Source organism: Quercus lobata, chromosome 12, assembly GCF_001633185.2.
Source record: "Quercus lobata isolate SW786 chromosome 12, ValleyOak3.0 Primary Assembly, whole genome shotgun sequence".
NCBI classification, from domain to species: Eukaryota; Viridiplantae; Streptophyta; class Magnoliopsida; order Fagales; family Fagaceae; genus Quercus; species Quercus lobata.
Window position 1 is genome coordinate 289,270 of NC_044915.1, and position 26,752 is coordinate 316,021.

A 26,752-nucleotide genomic window follows, 5' to 3' on the forward strand; every position below is an offset into this window, starting at 1 on the left:
ATCCAGTAAGTTCACTCTTAACATGCCATTGATTTTATTTTTCTAGGCTAAATAAATAGTTTATTAAGAACAACTACGAACTATTTATATATATATTTCACTTGGACCGAACCGGGATATGGACCCGACCCGGTTATCTAAATGCAAAATTACAAAAAAAACCTACCTATATATATATATATATATATATAACAACTCTAACCCTAAAACTCATCTCTCTTCTCTGATTGATTTCTCAGCCGCCTCTCTCACCTCAGTGACTCAGTCCTCAGTCCTACAGTGAGCTTGTATTAATACAAGCTCACTGTAGCCTGAATTGTATTAATACAAGCTCACTGTAGCCTGAATTGTAAAAAAAAAAAAAAGTTTTTTATTCTCACGACTCTCTCTCCGAACTCAGTTCTCTCCTCTTTCCTCTCTCTGTTCTCTCTCCCGATGGATGTGATCCGGCGATGGTTCTGGTTCGGCAATGGTGGTCCGATAGTCATGGGTCCGATGTGGTCTGATGGTCTCCCTCTGTTCTCTGTTCTTTGTTCTCTCTTCGTGGGTCGGAGTGTGGGTTTTTGGTTTGGAGTGTGGATCGAAGTAGTCGTGAGCGTGGATCGAAGGGGGGGTCTGATTGTTCGTGGGTCATCCTCCGCCGGGTTCCACTCCTTTAATCGAAGATTTCTCTCTCTCTTCACTCCGGTGATCGCTGCCTCCTTGTTGGATCCACTGGCGCTGGTTCGTTCTATTGTTTCTTCTTTCATACTCTGTTTTTTCGTTAATACTACTCTTTGTTTGGTTTCCCAGAAAATGGAGGGAAAGAAAAAATCAAAATTGGAAATTGAGATATTAATGTATTGATTTTTGGGTTCAATTATAATGGGGTTCGTTCAATTTTTGTTCTTTTTCACATTCAGAGTTTCCTTGAATCTCTGTTTACTTGCCGAGAAAATGGAGGAAAGGAAAATATATAGGGCTTTTGTTCTATCTATAGTGCTTTTCACCTTCAGAATTGTTTTGTGGTTGCCACGGTGGTGCTGTGGCTTGTGGTGGGTTGTGGTTGTTACAATGGTGGCTATGGCAAGTGGAGCGGTGGAGGAGGGGGTTGGCCGGTTGCTAGATTTTTGTGTAGTTGTTTTATTATTATTTTAATGAGCATTTTATATTATTTAAATGAAATGGTAAAAAATATAGAAGTTTTGATGTTTGATGTATCTTAAAGTGGGATAGTATAATAAATAAAGTAGGTTTTTGAAGTGTTAAATGCTAAAAATTTTAGAATCCTTGATAAGAATGCTCTAACTCTCACTGTCATTCTTACTCTCATCTCATCCGCCCCTCACGGTCTCACCTAGTCATCCTCACCCTCACTCTCATTCACTCACCGACCCACCCTCACCCTCATGGGGATTGTTAGATCGGAGAGAGATGTGATGATTGGAGGAGCTCTTGGTCGTGTTTAGGTCAGGCGAAGCCCAGGGGTGGGACTGATGGCTGAAACCACCGCCGATGGAGCTTTAGTGGTCTGAGTTTTTCATTTTTTTTTTTTTGGGTTCATTTCTTCTCTCAGTATTTTTTGTTTTTGGGTATTTAGTTGAGGATTCAATATGTATAGAATGTAATTCATGTGTATATTTTGTGTTAAATGTGAGTTTGTGTTGGTGATTTCTGTGCTTGTGATAGGATTTGTGTTGCTGCAATGCTGTTTGTGTTTGGTTTGGTTTTTTAAAATTGTATGGGTTTATGTATTCGACACATTATACATTTTTATTGGACCGAGAGTGTTGAAGTTTTTTGGTTGCGTTGAAAACTTGAGAAAGAGAAGGTAGCAATTTAAATTCCACTCTAATTATACACTGGTAATTCTTTGGGTTTTTTTTTTTTTTTTTTTTTTTTTCTAATACAATAAAAAAAAAAGAAAAAAAAGAGAGTCTTAGAACTAAGTTTAAGAAGTAGTTGCATTATCTTCAATTGGGTGGGGTTCAGAAATTCTTTGTGCTTTCAATAATGAACAGGGTATAATAATTTCATTAAATTGGGAGGGGTTTAAAATTTTCTTGAGCATTTAGTCTTAGAATGAAATTAAGGGAAAAAAAGGATATTTTATTTTGTTTGAGAAATTTTGGAGAACATTGTTGTTTAACTTAATTGAATATCGCATTAATTGAGATTGGAATTTTTGGAGTATTTGTGTGATGTTGCACTTGATTACAATGTGAATTTGTATGTATTTGTGTTGATCCTGCCTTTTCTTATGCAGTGCATATTTGTGGTGAAAGAGAGGCTTGCACATCTGCTCCAGTTTCAGAAGAGCAAGCAACTACATTGGTCCCCTAGATTGACAGATTTATTAGTTTTTGTGCTTCAGAGCAAATTTGTTTGGACCCTGAAAAATGTTTGCATCTTTACTCTGCAAGTGAATTGAATTTGATGGGCACTAAAATCATTAAATCACTCACATTACACATATTGATGTTATTAGTTGTCGGGGTTTCGGTCATATCTGTTTATATGAGGTTCAAGGAGCTGGTCATTATACTTGGAACGCCAATGCATGTGCATGTGGATCTGTTTCTGGCAGCTGTTTGGAAACTTCAGAATTCGTCAGAACATTTGACTACTTTGCATCCACATTTTCTTCACATTTCTTTATTGGTAAATTGTTCCAAAACTGGCCAATCAAATTTGGAGGAAGATATCTCTGAGGTTGATCATCTGGACGACCTTTTCCTCTACTGTTATTATGGGTGAGTTGTTTTTGCAAAGACTTTTCAGTTTTTGTGGTTATATTTTTTAGGGAACTCTTCTTGCTATCATGTCCATTTTTATCTTCTTTGTAGCGTTCCTGTTCTCATTTGTCATTTTACTTTCTTTATGGATGCTTAGTTGCATCCTGCCTTTATGTTTGTTGTATAAGATTGGATGAGGCATTTGCAGCTCATATTTATGCAATTTAATATGTGGAATGTTACATTAAAGATGAGTAAGGCACGTATATCTTGGTGACATGAAGGACATCTATTAATGCATCAAGGGATTTGAGAAATTACTGCTTAGTTAAGAATGAATGTCTAGAATTTCAGTACTTGTATAGTAGTACTTCAGAAAAATAGGAAAAAAAAAATCAAATGTGATAAATGCTTAATAGCAAGTTATTTTCATTCAAAGATAAAGAATCATCATTTCTTTGTCACAAATAATACGTTTTCTACATGGCAGCAGGATGGTATCATGAAGTCTTGAACTTGTTTAATTTTAAAATTGAATTTATTTACTGTTTGTGAGAGAATGAAACCAATTTCATCATCTCTAAGGTGGTATCATCCAGATAATGTGGGATATATTAGTTTTCAATTGATGTGTGATTTTATCAATGTTTAGGGTTACTTTTGTTTCTGGCTTGAGTGCATTAATACGTAGGACATTTGCTTATAGTTTTTCACATTTGTTATGATTATAGTATGATGATATGCATAGGAAAACAGCATTTTTGCGAAGCCCTAGAGCTCCTACACAATGTCTGTTATCTATATACAGCTCACTACTTTAGTTAATGGTTGTTAATTGACATCTTGACCCTTTTTTTTATGCACATGACCACCCTAATTGCTTATAGCATATATTTCAGGTTGTTACTGCTCCAATGTCAACTCTAAATTTCATAGCTGTTGAAGCTTAAAAAAAATACATATTGGTTTCTCTCATTCACCATGGGCAAGTATGCTTCTTTTTTTTTACCCTTATATTGATGGGGCTGAAGAGAAGGCTATTAAAGAAATAGAGGCAAATAATTCACAGTCTGGGTACAATTTTTGGGCAACTAAATTGCTGTCACTCTTTGAGACTAATCAAATTACTTATTCTTTTTTTGGTGGCAATTCTCTACCAGTCTTCCTAAGTACACTTCTTCAGCTGCTTGGAGAAATCTAAAGAGCTTCTGTCAGGTATTTTTTCAAATTAATTTAGGACGTGCTCTTGATCTTGGGAGTCCTCATGTTGATATTGTGTTTAGATGTATATTATTTGTTGGACGAATGATTTATAAGTGTGCTACTAAGTTTTAAGTCATGGTTAGTGAGCTGAGTCACTGTATAAATGTTATGGAAAAGGCAAATTTCTTATACGCATTGTTGCATGCCCAATTTAACAGTGTCTGCTTGTTAACTAACACTTTGGTAATTTGTCTCAATGAGAGGTTAGGATTGATTAATAAATAGATTTTCCTTTCAAATCTTGGATTCATTTTGTACCTTACCTTATATGATGGGTATGCTGCAGTATCTGCTTCCCAATGCATTTCTCTTCTTACCAAGCAGAGATCGGGTAATAAAATCTTTTGATATTTTGGGCTAAATAGTTATCTTGTTTGAATAGGTGGCCAACATTATGGGTAGAATATAATGATTGACTAAAACTCCATAATCATCATACTAGAAGCTAGATGGCAGTCACACACACACACACACACACATATATATGAAGAAAAGGTGTCTTTGGGTTTTTCAAATTCATATTTTAATGTGCCAACAAACATGAATTAATAGCTATTTGTGTGGACTGGGCTATTTGCAGAAAAATGCTACTGATCAGTGTTCACACTTCACACTTATGGTAATATTTGTTTCTATATGTGATGCTCTATTTGGAGTTAGGTAGTTTTCTTTTAACTTGTCTTATGCGCCCACCTTTGTGATTCCTATACTACGCGAATGTAACATGAGTGTGACTCTTATGTTACATTTATAGCCCTTGACATAACAACAATTTTGGCATCTAATGCCAGATTACTACTTTTATTTATCCACTCTACTAAATCTATATTTTCTCGGCTAGGCATACCAATATTTGTGCACCTGCTCTCATTCTTGGTCTTTTTTTGTGCAACAAATCACAAATAGAATATCCAACATTTATGTTCTTATCCGTTAGTGGTCATATGTTCTTTCTTATGTGCATATTTGAACCATTGTTCATGGTATTCAAATTTGGAGCTTTGAGAACGTAGTGCAATATGTTTATTTGTACATTATTTTCTTTGAGCAGCCCTACATTGAATTGGCGAATAGTTATAGCACTGGGGAAATTGCAGAATTAGAGGCGAACATCCAGACAAACAAGGAGAATTTTAAAAGAGTGAGCTTTCTACCATACACAATTCATTCTGTACTTTGTTTTAGTTAGAACTTAGAAGCTTGAGATCTTTGCTTAAGTCATGTAGGACGTCACATTATACTATGGTTTTTTATGCCAGGAGTCTTGTAACTTAATTGGTTGATATTTTTTGATGTCTTAAAAAAATCTAGGGTTTAAATCCCCCTCCCCTGTTGTAACTTTCTAATTTTCAAACAAAAAAAAAAATGTTATTTGGTGAAGCTCTTACCCTACCACGCAGGGTATCTAAAGGTGGCTTTAATTTTTTTTTCTTTTCAGGACCAAAATCTTGGACCGGTGGAGCTGGCTGTACCTAGCAAAGGTTAGTCTATCACTTCGTTAGTTGAACTTGTTCATAAAATATTAATCATTTGGCACTAGTTACTTCGTTATGTATTATCTTGTTTTAACCTTGTTAATTACTTTTGCAGGTTATAAATTGTTAATATTTTGTTTTAAAATATTTCGTTTTATTTATTAGTTTAACAGAGACCAAATTAGTGAATTGTCTGAACTTGTCCTCTCTTGCATTTTATCAAAGCTAACAATGAAAGATGTGGTTAAAATTGGCATACAATCAAGGAGATGGGTGAATATTCGGTTATTGAGGATTGATCTAAATTTTGATGTTCCTAATATGTTCCATAGCATTTGCTTAAATTCAGCTATTTTCAATTTGTGTCGGGAAATAACAAAAATTGGGAAAGTTCCTATTTGACAATGAAATGTTAAGCATACTACTGTCAAGAATTGATCTACTCGGCACAGTATTTCATGCCTAATCCTAGTGAAGATGTTTGACACTTCAAATGGGGGTTTTTCATGATTTTTGTTGTTTCCAAATACAAATGGAAAATAGTTGAATTTAGGCATTTTATTGATATTATGGAACATGTTGAGAAAATCAAAATTCAGATCAGTCCTCAGTAACCGAATATTCACCTATCTCCTTGATTGTATGCCGATTTTGACCACATCTTTCATTGTTAGCTTTGATAAAATGCAAGAGAGGACAAGTTCAGGCAATTCACTAATTTGGTCCATGTTAAACTGATAAATAAAACAAAATATTTTAGCAAGAAACTTTAACAATTTATAGCCTGTAAAAGTAATTAACAAGGTTAAAACAAGATAATCCATAAAGAAGTGATTAATATTTTATGAACAAGTTCAGCTTACATCTAGACAAATCGAAGTGATAGGCTAGCCTTTGCTAGGTACATGAGATTTGTGGGGGAGAGGCTTCCTTGGCAGTGACATTATCCTGGAACATAAATACGTATAAGAGGCTTTGTAAAATAATAGATACCAACAGTAGAAGACTGAAATTTTTACACCAGAGGAAAGAGAAAAACAGGGACCGATATTCTGTTTAATCACCATGAACAATGCTTTAATATTCAAATTTTGATATCACTAAAAAGGTTATTGCAAGAAATGGAAAAGTAGCAAATAGTGGTAAAATATGGGCTTTGCTCCTTAGCTCCCATGCGGTTACAACTTAAAAAGTCTTGAGAATTATAACTGTACTTTTGGTAAATAGTTATAATTGTACTTTATTTCAATAATATTCAATTAATATAAAATGTATTTATTTCAAACATGAAATTCATCTAATGTATTCTCGTTGGAAACTAAGATTTGGGCAAAGACAGGAAGGACAAAGACTTCAAACTCGTGAAAGATATCATGTACCCTTCTCCTCTCTAATATACTTGAAAACTTAATTAAATTTCTAACTGCATACCTTTGGATGGACGAAACAATACGCTCAATCATATCACAGGTCTTATACCTTTGGATGGACGAAACAATACGCTCAATCATCTTACAGGTCTTATATTGTTCAGGTCCCTCCGCGGATCTGACCGTTCAATTCTCCCAGTTGATTGTTGCAAATATCTCACCATCTTGGATCTAAAATTTCTAAATATTAGTGGCACAATATAAACGACGTAAGTGCAATAATATAATACGAAACTACCATTCGTAGGACATGCATTTCTGCCACCTTAGGATTATTCAGTTCTTCTTCATTGGCAATATCTTCAAGGGAGAGCATCAAGCTGAAGAAAAAAAATTTAAAAGCCACCTTTAGATACCCCGAGTATTTGGGTGAGGGTTTCACCAAATAACATTTTTTTTTTGTTTGAAAATTAGATAGTTAGAGTATTAACATACGGGATGCCAAAAAAAAAAAAAATCTATTTTACCCTCTAAAAGCTTACTTTATTATTTTACACCTTAAAAACTTACTTTATTTCTGTTAGGTCCCAAATCAATGCAGTCAAACACAATGATGCTAAGGTGGGATGGGCTTCCTGGCTGGACTATGGCCGAATCTACTCTATATAGATCCAATTTTTGGGCCTTATAAATTTATTTTGACGGGCCGAACATACACAGCCCCCCTCACCCAAAAAATAAAAAATAAAACCAAATCCTCTACGCTTTCCTACAATAGTTTTAGTAAATAAATAATCAGCAAAACTCTCAAAATGTAAGAAAGGTTACGTGATTACGACAGGGGCATGAGTATATTTATATATAAAGAAGAAGGAGAAGAAGAGAGTATATCTATATCTATAATCTATATAAAAATGAGAGTTGTGGTGGTTTGTTTTGCACATAAATGGTGGTTTTATAAAGCCTTTTGGTTTTGTTGCTTGGTCAATACCACTAACAAAAAAGAAAAAAAAGAAAAAAAAAAGAGAGTTTTGGTGGTTTGTTTTGAATTTAGTTGGTGGTTTTGTAGAGTCTTCTGGTTTTGTACTTGGTTAATACCACTGACAAAAGTGTGTGATGCAATAGGTTATGTAGTCACTTTTTTGCCTCTACAAGCATTTATTAGTTAAAGAAAGTTAAGGATTATTTTTTGGTCTTTTTGTTTGGTACTTCTATTATGGTTTTACCCCTAGAGATATATAGATGGGCTAAAAAATTTTAAGGATCTCATAATTTTTTTGTTCTCAAGTATATTAGTTAACTACTCCAATGAACACTCCTAAAAGGTGTTGGCATCTAGCAGAAGTTTGAGAAATGCTTTTATGTGCTCTCTTGTCACTAATTAAAGTAGAGAGGGGATGAATATGGGTGTAGAAAGTATGGGTTGAAACTTGAAAACCTTTACTTCACTCAATCAAAATTGATATATCTGTTATGTTTGTTTTTGTTATTTTTTCTTGGTGGAATTTTATACCCTTTTTTACTTTGAAGGACACTTTTTGGAGTTTATTACTTATAAAAAAATAACTTTTAGTAATTCCTCAAATAATAATACCTAATATTAAAATCAGTCGTGATAGAATCGTAATATTGCTTATGTAAGCCTCTTCGATTTTTCAAATCTTTTATCTCTTTATTTATTTATTTTCACTTAAAACAAGTGAGAGAGAGTTCGAATCCAAGTTTTCCACGTGAAAAGAACCGATCAATTGTATTAAGGGTCGGCCTTAGTCTTAGGTCAATTAGGCCATTGCCTAGGGCCCCCTTTCTAGAGAAGGCCCCAAATTTGAGGGCAATTTTTTTTATTTGTTTTTACTTTTTATATGTAAATATTTTTTGGAGATATTAAAACTGTAGGGACACGATTTTGGAGCCCAAACCCCTATTTTGTGAGTCTCTGTCCAAAGAACCCAACACAATGAATTTTTTGTAGAGTATGGATCAAAGAACTAGGTTTTAGTAAGTTAAACAGGGTATAGCATGGAATAAAGTAACACATGAACAAGAACAAAAGCCATTATACGAATCAATGCAGTGGGGTTCCTTTGCATGCTACAGTTCTCTCTCATCCTTTTTTCGTCCCTCTCTTATGGGGGCTTTTACACATTATATAGGCATTTTTCTGTCATCTGGGCTTTACACTTATCAATCATCCAAACCTCCACTTGAGTATTTGTCCCATTAGACACCTCTTTCAGTTCTTTGTGAGTTGCGGTAGCCAAGGTAGCACTGTTCAGGGGTCTTCTCCACATTAATACGGCTAGGAAAGTAACTGTATTGCATTCAATGTGGCAGTGGCAGCTTTTGCTTAGATATTTTGTGTTTCCTTCCTTTTCATGTATTTAGGGGATGGGCTTTAGTGCCTGGGATGTCCTTTCGCTCTGGATTTTCAGTGTCCGAGGAGAAATTCCTCCTCGGACCTGTTTTCTTTGTTTTCAGTGATGTTTAATGTGAGTTGCTTAAGTCACGTTAACTCTTCGGTTCGGCTGGTGTCCTCGGACAGGTCTAAGGCCCAACTTGTTATTTTGGGCCATAGTCCCCACAATAGCCCCTCAAAACTCTGGTTTTTATCTCCTCCGAGGAGAAAAGCGGGGTTTTGACCTTTCAAGGGATAAGATCAATTAGTTTTCGGTTCGCACGTGCGGGGACAGTTGTTTCTGAAGCGTTACGATTTACGAGGCGCGGCTTATTACTCCAGGTGGTTTTATGTCTCCCTCATCTAATGGTGAGATGCAGATCTAACGGCTGACATTCTTCCTAGAATTCTGAGCGGGAATGGCCATCCCTTCTCTCTCTTACTATATAAGGTCTTGAATAAGCTCTTTTTGCTTTTCTTTTATACTAACGCTTCAGTTTGCCAGAGAATTTCAGCGCTCAGTCCTTCATTAACGTTCCAGGCTTTCAAATTTCCATGATTACTTCAGTGAGAAATTTTTCCTTGAGAAAATCTCTAAGAGTTTCAGAGATTGTCGTAAGGATACTCGTAAGTTCTACTTCCTCCTTGTAGCCTCAATTTTCATCTCGGCCCTCGATTTTCACGTCGACCTTCCTTCTCGGCCCACTGGTTTGACTAGATGGGTAGATTCAAGTATCTAGTAGATACTCCGGCCGCCATGGAGGCCTTTAGGGCAAAATATCGCATCCCACAGGGGGTGGTTTTGCAGTATTGTCCTCCGGAAGGAGTGCTAACTGATAGGGATGTGGGTCAAGTCGTCATTCCCATGATCACTTTTATAGGAGGAATGGCACTTCCCATGCGTAGGATTACCCGGGACAACTTTTTTAACCATAGGTTGACACCGCATCAGTGCGCTCCTAACATGTTTAGGATCTTAGGCAGCATAGATGTCCTGAACGAGCGGATGGGTCTAGGCCTTACATGGCATGACGTAGTTCACATGTACGAATGCCACCACCTTGACAAGGCGGGATACTATCTTAAATCTCGGTCCGAGATCGTTAGGCTAATCTCCTGTCTTCCTAAATCCAATAAGGGTACGAAAGATGACTACCTTATTGCCTCGGGAGAGTGGAGCGACGGTTTTCATTGTCCAACTCGGGCAAGAGATCTAGGTGCGGTGTCTTTAGCATCAATCCCTTAGGAAGAGGGGGGTTCAGCCCTTTAGTTTTATTTTCTTTTGGTCGAAAATTCAAAATTTTTGTAACCTAACTAAATTTTCCTTCTCGGCTATTTTGCAGATACAGCACACGTCGCTCCTCGGCTCAGCCACTTGAACGTTTAGGCCTTGAACTACCTTTTGAGGTCAGAGATCTACGTCAACGAGGACGGACAATTACGAGCGACTCATCTGGTTTTGGGTTATGAACCCTTGTCCCGCACTTTCCAAGACATCGGCCAATCCATAAGAGCCGGTAGTCCAAGGTTGGCTAGAATCGATGTGTTAAAGCCAAGGTTTTTAGCTGGAGACGATCTCAGGCCGGTTGTTTTGCCTGCAGTTCAGAATCCTCAACCAGCTGCGCAACTGCCTCCACAAGACAATCCTAAAGTTGCAGCACAGGCTGAAGAAAGGTTGAATCATCTCGTCTTTCTCTTGAGGAGGAAATAGACGAGTTTTACTTCGAAGATGATATTCCAAAAGCTCCTCTGATCGAGCTTTCAGATCCTGAGGGAGAACAAGACAGAAATTCAGTGGTCGGCGTGACACTTGTTATTGCCTACTCGGACGACTCTTCAAACGAGGAGGTGGACAATATGGCCTCCAACAAAGGAAAGATCCTACGAGAGCTGATGTCCTCCCAAGACAAAGGGCAATCATCAAAAGTGCCCTCCAAGTCTCAGGCCCCTATCCATCCTCCCGTTGCTCCACAACTCCTTGCCGACCTTGGTTTAAAAGTTAACCCGGACCTGAAGAAGAAAAGGCCGGTTGAGTCCCTCGAGGAAGGCGAGGTGCGCCCTCGCCAGGGTAAATAGCAAAAGACGACCCGGGAGCAGAGGGACAAAAGGGCTCCATCTGTAGAGAGCCGAGAAGAGACGGAGCGGGTTGAAGTGCGCGTTACTCCACATACTTGGAGCCCCAAACTCGAAGTGGACGGAGTCGCCATTCCCTATACTGCTTCGGTCCGAGAGTACAACTGGGGCCGAGCAGGGTATATAGCTGAGGCCTTAGAGCAGCCTATGCTCCTTCCCAGGGACACGGAGGCTTATAGGCGATTTTCACAGCCCGAGCTCTTTTTATCCCTAAAGAGAGACCTTGCGATGGTAAGGTAGTTCATCTTCTCCTTGGTAAAATCATTAGATCCTATCACGTTTTAACATATCATTTTGTCATTTTTTGGGTAGATTACTCAACAAGTGTTTATGGCCGAGGAGTACTGCCGTAACAATTGCAAGTTGGCTGACGTTGAGGCTCTCTCTCATGCCGAGGTGGAGAAGGCACTAGGGACCCTCAAGCAGGAGCATTATGAGCTATCTGAGAAGCTCAAAGAGGCTGAGAAAGGTCGCAGGAGCGCTGAGGCTGGCTTGAAGAACGCTGAAAGTCAAGCCGAAGACTAGCGCCAAAAATTGTACGTAACTAAGACCAACCTCGCCACTGAAAAGCAAATAGTGTTGGATCTTAAGGCCGCGTTGCAAAAAGCCAAGGAGGAGGCCCGACTGGCCAAGGAAGAGGCTCAACTAGTCAAGGAAGCAACCGAGGCTGAAAAGAAGGCTTCTTATCAGCTTGAGGTGGCAGAGACTGAAGCTAGGCTTTCCGAGGAGCTGCTAGAGGTATGCAGGGATTACTGCAGTATTTCATGGGCTCATGCTCTTAATGCTGCAGGAATCCCTGCAGACTTGGTCTTGAGATTGCCCGAGAAGGTCTTCTTTCCTCCTGAGATCCGAGAGATCCCTGATGATGCCACTGAAGCTTCCGAGCAGGCTACAGTTGTTCCTGATGCCATCCTCCTAGCTGAAACTGTTGGGGGCTCTGGTTAAGTAGCCATCCAGGCTGAGGATGTGGAAGGAGAGAAAAACAAGGGCAAGGGCAAGGGAAAGGGAAAGAGAACCTCCTCTAAGGCCAAAGATCCTGCTGAGGAGTCAGTCACCGAGGATCACGAGGCAAATTCCCAAGTTAAGGACATTCTACCTCCTCAGCCAGAGCAAAAAAAGGATCCTCCTGCCGAGGCTTAGCTCCTAGGGTTTCTATTACTATTACTGTATTTTTTATTTTTTTATTTTTTACTTAAGACGGGAGTTGTGTTACATTTTGTTCTTTTGCAAAAACTTCCTATTGTATCATTTTTGGCTTATTAATATAGAATGCTCTTTCTTTCATTTTTTTTTTAATCTTTATGACTGATGTTGATGGAATTCCGTTATTTTGTTCCAAGTTAATGCTATTGTTTCTTTAGTTGATGTTTGCAACAATCCTACCGATATAAACAAATGAGAAGGGGCAGGACCATGCAATGAACTTAGAACAATAGATGCTATTATACGAGGTTGTGAACATACCTTAAAATTGCACAAGAGTCCTGAGTTATTAATTTTCCCTAAGTCTGTGGTCCGAGGAGTCATACAGGACTTAGGTTCTGTTTAAAACTTGTGTAGATGCCCTAAGTTGTTAATTTTCCCAAAGTTTGCGGTCCAAGGATCCATACATAACTTAGGTTCTATTTAAAACTTGGATAGACGCCATAAGTTGTTAATTTCCCCTAAGTCTGTGGTCCGAGGAGCCATGCAGGACTTAGGTTCTGTTTAAAATTTGGATAGATGTCCTAAGTTGTTAATTTCCCCTAATTCTGTGGTCCGAGGAGCCATGCAGGACTTAGGTTCTATTTAAAACTTGGATAGATGTCCTAAGTTGTTAATTTCCCCTAAGTCTGTGGTCCGAAGAGCCATGCAGGACTTAGGTTTTGTTTAAAACTTGGATGGATGCCATAAGTTGTTAATTTCCCCAAAGTCTGTGGTCCAAGGAGCTATGCAGGACTTAGGTTCTGTTTAAAACTTGGATAGATGCCATAAGTTGTTAATTTCCCCTAAGTCTCTGGTTCGAGGAGCCATGCAGGACTTAGGTTCTGTTTAAAACTTGGATAGATGTCCTAAGTTGTTAATTTCCTCTAAGTCTGTGGTCCGAGGAGCCATGCAGGACTTAGGTTCTGTTTAAAACTTGGATGGATGCCATAAGTTGTTAATTTCTCCAAAGTTTGTGGTCCGAGAAGTCATGCAGGATTTAGGTTCTGTTTAAAACTTGGATGGATGCCATAAGTTGTTAATTTCCCCTAAGTCTGTGGTCCGAGGAGCCATGCAGGACTTAGGTTTTAGGTTCTGTTTAAATCTTGGATGGATGTCCTAAGTTGTTAATTTCCCCTAAGTCTGTGGTCCGAGGAGCCATGCAGGACTTAGGTTCTGTTTAAAACTTAGATGGATGCCATAAGTCGTTAATTTCCCCTAAGTCTGTGGTCCGAGGAGCCATGCAGGATTTAGGTTCTGTTTAAAACTTGGATGGATGGAAGTAAGCCAATGAATACGCGATGATCACGGGACAAAACACAGGCACAACTCTTTTCATTAATAATAATATCTTCTTAGATTGTTTACATTCCATGGGCGAGGTACAGTTTTCTCGTCTAGGTCTTCTAGATAATATGCACCTATTCCTGCCACAGAGATGATGCGATATGGTCCTTCCCAGTTGGGTCCCAGCTTGCCCCAGGAAGGGTTCTTGGCGCTGCCAAAAAATTTTCTCATCACTGCCAAAATTTTTTCTCATCACGAGGTCGCCTGGCCCTAGGGGTCATAGCTTTACATTAATATCGTACCCCTGCTTTAACTTTTGGTGGTAATAGGCCATTTGAATCATTGCTTTTTCTATTTTCTCCTCAGCTAAGTCTAGACTTTTCCCTAATAACTCGTCATTACTTCTTGGGGTAAAGGTGCTGGATTTCAACGTGGGGAAGCTGGCTTCAAGGGGGAGCACGGCTTCGGCTCCATAAGTCATTGAAAAAGGAGTTTCTCTTGTTGACCGTCGCGGCGTAGTTCGGTAGGTCCATAAGAAATGTGGTAACTCTTCCACCCATCTTCCATTTGCATCATCCAACCTCTTTTTCAGCCCGCTCACTATGACTTTGTTCACGGCCTCAGCTTGCCATTTCCTTGGGGGTAGGCAGGAATGGAATATCGGTTCGTGATCCCGAAGTCGCAACAGTATTTCCTGAAGGTTTTACTATCAAATTGAAGACCGTTGTCCGAGATGAGGGTGTGAGGGGTTCCAAAGCACATAATAATGTTTTTCCAAATGAACTTCTTTGCATCCACGACCCTGATGTTGGCCAAAGGTTCAGCCTCTACCCATTTGGTGAAATAATCAGTGCCGACTATTAAGTATCGCTTATTCCCTGCTGCTTTCGGGAAAGGGCCGACAATATCAAGACTCCACTAAGCGAACGGCCAAGGACTGAAGAGGGGGTTAAGGACTTCCCCTGGCTAGTGGATATTTGGGGTGAATCTTTGGCATTGATCACACTTCCTTGCATATTCTTGGGCCTCTCTCTACATGTTCAGCGACCAGTACCCTTGGGTGAGTACTCTGTAAGCTAGCGATCTTCCTCCTATATGACTCCTACAAATTCCCTCATGTAGTTCTTCAAGCAAGGACTCGGACTCCTCTGTGTGTATGCATATTAGGTACGGCCCAGAATAGGAGCACTTGTAAAGCTTGTGGTCCTCCGACAACCAAAACCGAGGAGCATTCCTTCGTATTTTCTCAGCCTCCAATTTTCCTTCGGGTAATACATCATCTTTGAGGAAGTTTACAATAAGATCCATCCAGCTCGAATTCCTTCTGATTTGATGGATCCGAATTGTATCCCTTTCGATGGTACCTGTTTTGTATAAATTCTCAACAAAGATCATTTGTGGTAGATCCTGCGCAGAAGACGTGGCAAGGGTGGCCAGTGAATCCGCATGTGTGTTCCCATTTCTAGAAACCTGCGTCAAATTAAAAGATTCAAAGCCTGATTGCAGGCGCTTGACTTGACCAAGGTACTCCTGCATTCTCGCATCTCTAGCTTCCAACTCACCCATCACTTGGCCTACTACAAGTCTGGAGTCCGAGAATGCTTCTATTGCCCTTCCGCCCATTTATTGCACCATGATCATTCCTTGGAGTAAGGCCTCGTACTCGGCTTCATTGTTCGTAGCCGAAAACCCAAGTCTTAATGACTTTTCGATGGTAATCCTTTCGGGCGATATTAGAACTAGCCCTATCCCATCGCGAGGTTGCTTGTGCCGAGATTGTGTCAATCGATTTTTCATCCATGATTTCCTCCTCTGCTATTTCTTCTACAGAGGGTTCAGCGAATTCAGCGACTAGATCCACGAGGACTTGACCCTTGACAGAGGTCCTAGGCATGTATTTAATATCGAAAGCCTCTAAAAGCGTACTCCACATGGCAATTCTTTCTGTGTAATCGGTGCTTCGGAGCACCGATCGGAGGGGAAGTTGGGTTAGGACAATGATTGTATGCGCCTGAAAGTAATGGGGAAGTTTTCGCGTGGTATGCACTATTGCAAAAATCGCTTTTTCCAATGGTAAGTAGCGCACTTCAGCTTCATGCAATGATTTACTTACATAGTATACTGGTCGCTGTATCCCATTATCAACCCATATTAGTACCAAGCTTACGACATGAGAGGCTACTGCTATGTATGCGAACAGAACCTCGTCGGCCTCAGGGCTAGACATGATAGGTGGTCGTGATAGGCACTCTTTAAGTTGCTGGAAAGCTAGAACACAATCCTACGACCACTCAAACCTTTTCCACTTATTCATCAAGAGGTAGAAAGGTTGGCATCGGTCTGCAGATCGTGAGATGAACTGATTCAACACTGCGATCATACCAGTGAATTTATGCACTTCTTTTGGGTTTCGAGGAGCTTGTAGGCTATTAATCGCTTTGATTTGATCCGAGCTTGCCTCTATTCCTCTGTGGGTTACCATGTAGCATAAGAATTTTCTAGACCCGACCCCAAATGAACACTTAGAAGCGTTGAGGCGCAGCTTGTGCTCCCTTAAGATGCTAAAAATGACTTCAAGGTCTTCCACGTGCTCAGACACCACTTTACTTTTTACTACCATATCGTCTATGTAGACCTCAATAACCTTGCCTAGTTGGGGTTCGAACATTTTACTCATCATCCTTTGGTAGGTTGATCCTGCATTCTTTAATCCGAAAGGCATCACCTTATAGTGGTAGTTTTCGACGGATGTCATGAACGTCGTTTTCTCCTGATCTTCTAATGCCAGTGGTATTTGATGATAACCCTGGAAGGCATTCAGGAAGCTCATTCGGGGGTGGCCTACAGTCGCATCTACCAATCGGTTTATCCGAGGCAACGGGAATGGGTCTTTCGGGCACGCCTTGTTTAAGTTTGTGAAGTCGACGCAGACTCCCCACTTCCCTGTCTTCTTTCTTACCACCACCGTATTTGCCAGCCATTCGGGGTAAAAGACTTCTTTGATAGCCCCTGCCTTTTTTAGCTTCATAACTTCATCCCTAACAGCGCTGGCATGCTCTTTCGAAGAGCGCCGGGGTGACTGCTTCTTTGGAATAGAAGATGGGTTAACATTTAGGTAGTGACAAATGAGACTAGGGTCAACCCCCGAGGCATTTTAGGCGTCCCATGCGAATATATCAACATTCTTCCTCAGAAACTCAACCAGTTCCTCTTTTTCTTGAAGAGGTAACTCCGAGCCGACTTGGAAAAATCTTTCTGGGTTATTGTCAACGATAAACCTTTCTAAACTTTCACATTGTATCTCCTCAGCTAGTCCGTTGACTTGAGCAGCCAAGGTGGTTGATTGCTATAAGTTCTCAGAAGCCGAGGACTCGGCATTGGATCGACATGAGATGGCAGCCACCATGCATTGCCTAGCCATGGCTTGATCTCCACGAATTTCTTCCACTTAGCCTCTGGACGGGTATTTTACCTTTTGGTGAAGTGTAGAAGATACGGCCTCCAGGGCATGGAGCCATGGTCTGGCTACTATTGTCATGTAGGGCGAGTAGGCATCGACCACGATAAAATCTACCTCCACCACCTCTGATCTGGTCTGTATGGGTAATTTGATTTGCCCTTTTGGTACAACAGTCTTCCCCTCGAAAATTATAAGGGGAGAGTCATATGCCGTTAAATCTTCAAGCCTTAAGCCCCTTGTACAGATCAGGGTGCATTACTTCCACTGCACTACCCGGATCTACTAGTACCCTCTTCACGTTGAAACCTCCGATCCTCAACGTAACCGCTAAAGCATCGTCGTGAGGTTGGATAGTTCCCCTCTTATCCTCGTTCGAGAACCCCAATATCAATGAGTTTCCCTTTTTAGATCTTTTAGATTCCCTTTCCCTGTCCTCGGCGGGGAGCCGAGCCACGGACAGCACCCTAGAAGGAAAAGAGCCGATTCTTCCTAAGGCAGCGAGGATGACGTTTATCGACCTTGTGGGAGGTCTCAAAGATATATCTTTCCGAGGTTCTTATATTGCTTGGCCCAGATGACCGCTAGAGGGGTGTAAAAGATGACATAAATTTCCTTCTCGGAGCAGCTGATCTAGGTGATTCCATAGATTCCTGCAATCCTCAGTGGTATGCCCGTGGTCTTGATGATAATGACAATACAGGTTCTAGTTGCGCTTCGAGGGGTCTCCAGCCATTTTACCTGGCCATCTGAAGAAAGGTTTGTTCTTGACTTTCTCCAGAACTTGTTATACTGGCTCTCTGAATACGGCATTAACCGTTTGCATGTTGGTTTGTCCAGCCTGTCTCGAAAAATCCCTTCTTGGCTGGTTATTATTGTATCACTCCAACCTGTAATCATTCCCTTTGGGGGGAACGATCTTCTCCTTTCTTTTCCCTTGTAGCTGGTCTTCTTCCACCCTTTTGTACTTGTCAATCCTATCCATCAATTGATGAACGCTGGTGACGGGTTTACCAGTTAGAGATTTCTTTAAGCCGTGCTCGGTGGAGAGACCACTCTTGAATGTGTTGATGGCAACATCATCGTGGTTTTCATCCATCTCGTTATACATCTCCCAATACCTATCCGAATACGCCTTTAGAGTTTCTCCCTCGTGCATAGATAAGGATAATAACGAACTTAGGGGTCGAGGGACTCTGCTATTTGTAATAAAGCGAGAGCAAAAGGCCTGAGTAAGCTGCTTATAGGAACCTATGGAATTTGTCTTCAATCTATTGAACCATCTCATCGCCACTGGCCCCAGGCTGGACGGAAAAACTTTTCACATTAGAGCCTCATTCTGGGAGTGGATAGCCATTCTCTGGTTAAACTGGCTCACGTGCTCTACGGGGTTTGCTCAGCCTTTGTAGATGGCAAAGGTAGGTTGATTGAAGCATCGAGGTAATTTAGCCCCCTCTATCCTGTGCACGAAGGGTGATCTGGAGATCTGATCCAATGCCTTGTTCATGACATCATTACCCAAACCCTTACTAGATGAGCTCTCATACCTCCGTTCAGGGCGCAACTCCTTCTCGTAAGAAAAGGCTTCACTTGGGGGAGTTCTTGACCTCTGTTTGTAACTGACATCCTCCTCATCGTTAGAGGATGTATCTGAGCTGGAGGGGGATCGCCTTTGCTGTGCACGACACAACTTTCTTTTCAAGTCATCTATCTCTCGTTGTATGGCCTGATAGTTGTTTCGCCTTCGAGATATGCGACTACCTATTTGGGTGTGGCTTTGGCTCGTTTGAGTAGTATGTACGCTTCCTTCATGATCTTTTTCATTGCCTGGATTTGTCCCAGGGTAGGGAGGATTATTTTGCCACTAAGACCCAATAGGTTCTGTCTGCTGAGGGTCAGCTTGGTGAGGATTCTCTTGGTGTGGACCTGATCCTGCCATACTTAACCGTCGTACTTACTAACACTTAAGTTCTTCCCACAAACAGCGCCAATTGTAGGGACATGATTTTGGAGCCCAAACCCCTATTTTGTGAGTCTCGGTCCAAAGAGCCTAACACAATGAATTTTTTGTAGAGTATGGATTAAAGAATTAGGTTTTAGTAAGTTAAACAGGGTATAGCATGGAATAAAGTAACACATGAACAAGAACAAAAGCCATTATATTGAAAGACCACACGATCTGATAGAGCTAAACACTTAGTTTGTATATACGAATCAATGCAGTGGGGTTCCTTTGCATGCTACAATTCTCTCTCCTCATTTTTTCGCCCCTCTCTTATGGGGGCTTTTACAAATTATATAGGCATTTTCCTGTCATCTGGGTTTTACACTTGTCAATCATCCGAACCTCCACTTGAGCATCTGTCCCATCAGACACCTCTTTCAGTTCTTTATGAGTTGCGGTAGCCAAGGTAGCACTGTTCAGGGGTCTTCTTCACATTAATGCGGCCAGGAAAGTAGCTGTAGTGCATTTAATGTGGCGGTGGCAGCTTTTGCTTAGATATTTTGTATTTCCTTCATTTTCATGTATTTAGGGGATGGGCTTTAGTGCCTGGGATGTCCTTTCGCCCCGAATTTTCAGTGTCCGAGGAGAAATTCCTCCTCGAACCTATTTTCTTTGTTTCCAGTGATGTTTAACGTGAGTTGCTTAAGCCACGTTAACTCCTCGGATGGGCTGGTGTCCTCAGATGGGTCCAAGGCCCAACCTGTTATTTTGGGCCATAGTTCCCACAAAAACATTTTAGTTTACATTTTTTTTCACTATTAAGAGGGCTCAAAGAATTAAGTAATGCTAGAGATAGAGATAAGACAAATTTAAATAAAGAGGTCTTACAAATAGACGTATTTCTAATCACAAGTAATTTAAATAGGAAAATGTTAAAAATACTAAATTTTACTACATAACTTTTATTTATTTGATTATTTTCATATAAGATAAAAATTTTACTTTAGCTTAATTTAAGTGTATATGTGTGCGAAACTCTTTTCTAGAGACTTAAATCTCGGCCATTGCCCCTCATACCCCACAAGAACTTATACTTGTAGAGTGATCACTGCACTAAGGGTGCGTGGTGGTCTCCATAACTTTTACAATTTGATGTGACAATGAATATGATAGGTAAATTTCAACAAACTATTGAATGCATTTTTGAATGAATATTTGTGATTAGTGATATATCTTTGTAATTCTCATGCTGTAAATTTTATAATATTTCTAGTATTTTTTTAAGCCTCATGTCATTGATCACATTCATTACAACATCAGTTTGTAGTAAAATTTGTTATAACTTTAGCATTTTCTCAAAAAAATCATATTAAAAAGTAAAAAGAATGGATTTAAAAAAAAAATTATTGTATAAAATGCTAGTTAAATATTATTTGAGTGATAACATAAAGGCCCCATTTAAAGATTTCGTCTTAGGCCTCCGAAACGCTTGGGCCGGGCCTGTTAAATTATAAGGCTTTCTCTTTTTTTCTTCCGGATAGGAGAGTTACATAACTCCTAACCGTTCTTTGTTATCATAATGTCTCCCGTGCAAAGCGCGGGTTCAAAACTAGTTTTGTATAAATATGTAATAGTAAGCAAAAGGGAATAATATCTTTATTATTAAAAACGACCTACTGAAAAATTGTATTTACTACATATTACTTTTTGTTAGAGAATACGTGTCTGTTCTCTTTGTCAAACTGTTCAAAGCAAAAAAAAAAAAAAAAAAACCAATGGTAACTAATGAGTTGGTGCACTTGTTGTACTTACTGAGAAGCTGCGAGCGCAGGGCAAAATTGCTGCTTCTAATTGGTTGTACCATGGAAAACAAATTTAATTTTTATAACCACATTTCTTTTGGTTAAAATGATATCCCTTCCCTAGCTGGCTAGCTAGCACCGGCAGAGTCACATAATTAAACACAAATTCAATATACTAGTCTAAAATGTTCTAATTCAATAATTATACACACACACACGTACTTTACAGGCATCTTAATTTACGTGAATAAGGACGATGTAATAAGAATTTTAAAAGATATAATTTCTTCTTGTAAACAAATGATATATATATATATATAGATATATATATATATATATATATCTTTAGGTGTATAAATTTTTGTGATAATATATAGTTATATATCTATTTATGATCTTACATCTTTTATTAATCTATATATATATTGACCAATTCTTTAATTTTTCTTTTCCAATGGATCGATTTTCTTTTCTGATGGAGATGTCTATAATATATAGATCTTGTTCATACATTGATGAAAAGCTCCATTATTTTACCTTTGTCATTTGATAAGTCTCTTCCTTTTCTTTCTTACATATAGTATTTTCAATCCCTTTCCTTTCGCGTCACTCACTAGTTCGAAACTTAAGCTTAAACTATAAAAATACTTCTTTGGGACTGGGAAGCCCTAAAAATCAACCGAGTGACTAGCAATTTTTCTTATGCGAATTGTATTTCAAATTGCGAACTTAATATTTATATTCATCTGCCTATGCATCTTGCCTTTTTGGGGATATTATAAAATGAGGGTTTTTCAAGTTAAGTATATTAGTGTGAGTTCAGTTAGTTTAATTGGTAAATTCACCATAAGTTGAAATTATTCTATTAAATCTGTAAAATAAAATAAAAATAAAAAGTGTATTAGCTCATGCTACTAAAGTTCTAAGCGTACAGCCAAACAACATCACTTGCAATATAATTATTCAATAATATGTAATGTCTAAAGCATAATTAACCAAAGAATAAAGTTATGCATACAATAATTTTACAACAATTTCACAAAAAAACCTATTAGAAGATAAGCTGTTAAAAAGTGATGTTATTGATGGCTTAGATGAAAACTAATAACAATTTATTGCCTAAATTTTGTTGTAAAAATATTGTGCCCATAGCAATACTTAGTAGCCAAAATTTCTTAGAAATTGTTGCACCGCTTGCATTAGGTCTTCAACCTAAGCATATTACCATCTTTTTGCAATCACTTATTTAAATATTATGATTAATTTAGTCCATAATCGAGATTCAAGATATAACTAATGGGAATAGAAGAAGAAGAAGAAGAGACTGGATGAATGGACATGGAACAAGTGGGAGGATGTAGACTGGATTTTTTATTTATTAATATTATTAGATTATTAAGTAAAAGACATGCAATTTGTAACTTTTGGTTCACCAAATGGTTCACTCCTAAATCCCTAATTATTTAAACCCATTTAATTTCTACCTCATCAGCTGCTGAAACAGCGTGCTTCTTTCCCCTTTTTATTTTTTATTTTTATTAACCATGAAAGATATATAGGACAAGAAATATTAATTGTATAAATAATGCTTAATGCATAGTCAATTACGTACACATATGACATATGCAAGTGCACGCCAATGGCCTCGTAGTCAAGTGACACCCGAGTTCCTTTGTAATCTGTTGCTCGGAGGTTCTATCCAAAGCACTTACCAAGCAAAAAAAAAAAGACATGCAAGTGCATATATGCACAGTCAAAGTCGTTGAAGTGCAAAGACAAATACAGTCATGCTAGAATGAACACAATTATGTCAAAATTATGTGAAATGTCACATTTTTTTTATATTTTTACAATAATTTTACAACAAATTCGAAGTGAAAAGCTTTTATTGATTCAAATCTAAGTCCACCGTTACAATTACTTTCATATTCACTAGCAACATTCAATTATAACTTATCAAACTGGGTTGTGTTTTAAAATTTGTATCACTTGTGGTGCTTGTGTGGTAAAGTTGGCAATTTAGTAGCGCATATGTCGTGCAGTTAAACACGTGGCACATGTATGTGTGACACGTGTGATAAAAAGCAAATTATGATATTTTATTTTGTTAAAATAAGATTAGATATATTAGATCATAAACTATAGCTTTCTCAAAAAAGAAAAAAAAAATCATAAACTATAGAAGTTATTCTTTTTATACAAAAATAACTATATAAACTTTTTTTTTTTTTGGAAGGGTTATGAATAAATTTGAAAAGTCATTTTGTTTAGAAGTGTGTCAATTCAAATAAAGAGTTATAGCCGTTGGAAAAAATATGAAAATTGCTCAAAGTAATTAGCAAAATTATATTGTAAGGACACAATTTGTAACGACCCCAAAATGATATTGGGTTCGTACGTTTAAGAGCCTAAACAATATAATTTGTAAAGCGTGGGCTTGAAAGGTTGGGCCTTGGTCATCCGACAGTGGTCAGTCGTGGTTTCTATGGAAATTTACATGAGGGTGAACCGGGCGTGTCTAGCAAGGCCTTCTTCCGGTGCGACCTAAGTGGTTCCGGTCCTTAGACCTCGTCCGAGGAGTTTGGTGTTCTTACTATTCTCCTTCTTTAGGACTTTTTGGTCTGGGAGACGACCCCCCTCCCCCTTGGTTATTTTTCCCTTTTATACTCGCATCTACCATCTTTCCAGTGTCTACGTGTAAGCTCCACTTTCTAGGGTTGAGACTTGTCTTATCAGCTCATACCTAGAGTGGTTGAGGGTGGTTGTAAAAACTAAGTAACATGGTGGAGAGCATGGATCTGTCAGATGCAGAGTTCTTTATTGCAGTATTGGCAGCTTTTTCACTTGGCCTGCTCCTGCACTGAGCTCGTCCTTTCCTTTAGGGGCTCTATGGGGTGCCGAGCAGAAGATCATCCTCGGCCATATCCTCAGGCCTTTTGGACTTTTATTATGCGTTCTCGGCAATAGTTCTCCTCGGCTCAGGTCTTGGGCCCTAATGTAAAGTGGGCCAGGGTCACAAATTCTCTGGTCCCACAATAGCCCCTCAAAATCTTGCTGCCCGATCTCTTGGTTGGGGAGGAGGGTTTTGATGATGTCGGGCCTACCTCATGGCTTGCCCAGCTTTACCCTTCATTAATGTTGGTGTCTCTTCATTTGCCTGGGAGGTGTGCCGGATTATAAGACATTCCTTTAGATTTACTCACGCCGCGTCCTCGCTGTTTCAATGCTCGAGGCGCGTCTTTTTAATATGTCCCCTTTACAAGGCCACCCAAATCCTATAGTTGCAGACGGTGTCGGGAGTTGAGCGGAAACTGTCCCGTCTGTAGCATTTCTTGGAAATCTGCGTAGATTAAATGCCGCCAACTTACCCTCCATATAAGAAGTAGGGTAAGAGATCACTCCCTTTACGTACAGACCCTTCAGTCCTTTCAGATTCCTAATCCCTCAACTGTGCTCAAAGTTTTCATTTCCAGTGCAATTAAACCTTAGAGAGTGATATGTTTGAGGCAGGAGTGGGGGTGAAGGAACCACACCCACTCCAGAAGCACTAGGTCCTTCCGAGACTCAAGATGGCGCGGTCAGGACAAAGGAAATAGAGACTCAAGACAGTTCTCTGCTTTCACAAGGTGGGAGCGATGCCTCCACCTCTTTCAGTCAAAATCTGAAGCAGGTGCTGGTCGCGTCAGGTTTTTGGTGTGACAGCAGTGGGGTTTCTCGTCTTCAGTACCATCCGCTCTCTCTCAAGCGTTGCTAATATGACATCTGCGTGTTAGGAGTCAGAGTTGAGGCGGAGATTGAGCATCCCTGCTTCCTCCTCTCTTCCTTCACTGGTGCCCCTTTTTGCCTCCGCTTCTTCTTCTTTCCCATCACCGGGGCCACCCTAGTGTTTCTACTTCTTCTTCTGCTTCTTCTGTTCTTCCATCAGCAGGGCCATCCTGTCATGCATAATCTCTACTAGAGCAGAGTTTTGAGGGATTTATCTCTTCCTTGTATCTTTTTCTTTTTGCTTCTGTAGTTAGTTTTTGGTATAGGCTTACTTAAGCCCCTCATTGTACGTTGTACTATTTCTTTGTCTTAATAAAAGATGATTCTATTTTATTCTACATATTCTTTCTTTTCTACAGTAATTACTTTGTGAATGGATGTATTTCATATGTGTATTTTTTGAATGATACTTAGGGCATAAACTCTTGTAACAAAAAACTATTATTTTGAACTTATTGAGACTGTCAAGCATAATAATACCAACCTACAATAGATTAAACATACGAGACTAACCGTGATAACAGCTGAATGCTCTGTATTACGCGAGGCAGTCATCCGAGAATGAGTAACCCAAAATAAACCATCCGAGAAGGTTGCCAAGTACTAGTGGGCTTGGCCGCGTTCTTGGTAACACATGGCCTTGATCGTTTTTGGCATTTGGTCCGAGGACCGAGGTATGGCTATATCGGGCCTAAACACTCGTTTGCATTAATTCACTTAGAATTGCGAATCCGAGGATAGATCGGGACTTCCATTCGGTCCAGGACTTAACCCAATTTTTAATGGGTAATCTCTCCATGGGTTAGAGTTTGAGGACCATACATTGTCTTGATTTTGTCCAAAATTGATAATTTTTCTTTTAAGTAGTTGGTTTCCCCATAGGCTTGAGTCCAAGGACCATACATTGCCTTGGTTCTGTCCAAAATTGATAATTTTTCTTTTAAATAATTGGTTTCCCCATAGGTTTCCGAGGACCATACATTGCCTTGGTTCTGTCCAAAACTGATAATTTTTCTTTTAAGTAGTTGGTTTCCCCATAGGCTTGAGTCCGAGGACCATAAGGACCATACATTGCCTTGGTTCTGTCCAAAACTGATAATTTTTCTTTTAAGTAGTTGGTTTCCTCATAGGCTTGAATCCGAGGACCATACATTACCTTGGTTCTGTCCAAAACTGATAATTTTTCTTTTAAGTAGTTGGTTTCCCCATAGGCTTGAGTCCGAGGACCATACATTGCCTTGATTCTGTCCAAAACTGATAATTTTTCTTTTAAGTAGTTGGTTTCCCCATAGGCTTGAGTTCAAGGACCATACATTGCCTTGATTCTGTCCAAAACTCATAATTTTTCTTTTAAGTAGTGAGGATTAGCCCCTCATCCAAGGCATGGGGCGTCGAACTGATGGTGGAGTCTCCTAGAACTGCCCTTGTTGCTAGTGCTTCGAAGCATAGCCCCTAGTAGGACTTTATATTAGGGAAACAACACCAGGCTGCCGGAAGTAATGGAGGGGCTTTCACATGCCCTGGGCTGACAGGAGTTCGACCCACCGTCTGTGCCAACGCACCAGCCTTTCCCACAGATGGCGCCAATTGTAAGGACACAATTTGTAACGACCCCAAAATGATATTGGGTTCATACGTTTAAGGGCCTAAACAATATAATTTGTAGAGCTTGGGCTTGAAAGGCTGGGCCTTGATCATCGGATAGCGGTCAGTCGTGCTTTCTATGGAAATTTACAAGAGGGTGAACCGGGCGTGTCTAGCAAGGCCTTCTTCCGATGCGACCTGAGTGGTTCCAGTCCTTAGACCTTGTCCGAGGAGCTTGGCGTTCTTACTATTCTCCTTCTTTAGGACTTTTTGGTCTGGGAGACGACCCCCCTCCCCCTTAGTTCTTTTTCCCTTTTATACTCACATCTACCCTCTTTCCAGTGTCTACGTGTAAGCTCCACTTTTTGGGGTTGAAACTT

At 39.5% G+C, this 26,752-nt stretch overlaps 1 protein-coding gene across 4 annotated transcripts; it reads left to right on the forward strand.

The window, feature by feature from the left end:
- Nucleotides 1-220: 220 nt before the first annotated feature.
- LOC115971989 (COP9 signalosome complex subunit 3-like) lies at nt 221-6,644 on the forward strand. Of its 4 annotated transcripts, XM_031092120.1 has the most exons (7): nt 221-723; nt 2,246-2,380; nt 2,468-2,732; nt 3,875-3,929; nt 5,029-5,118; nt 5,416-5,458; nt 6,354-6,644. In XM_031092120.1, the coding sequence occupies exons 3-7, from the start codon at nt 2,497-2,499 to the stop codon at nt 6,359-6,361; spliced, it is 432 nt and encodes a 143-aa protein (XP_030947980.1). In that variant the 5' UTR covers nt 221-723; nt 2,246-2,380; nt 2,468-2,496; the 3' UTR covers nt 6,362-6,644. The 4 variants fall into 4 exon arrangements, 2 of the variants coding, with proteins under 2 accessions (XP_030947980.1, XP_030947979.1); XM_031092119.1 differs by having other exon boundaries at nt 2,246-2,732; XR_004087373.1 differs by having other exon boundaries at nt 2,246-2,732; nt 3,602-3,929; nt 5,416-6,644.
- The last annotated feature ends 20,108 nt before the right edge of the window (nt 6,645-26,752 follow it).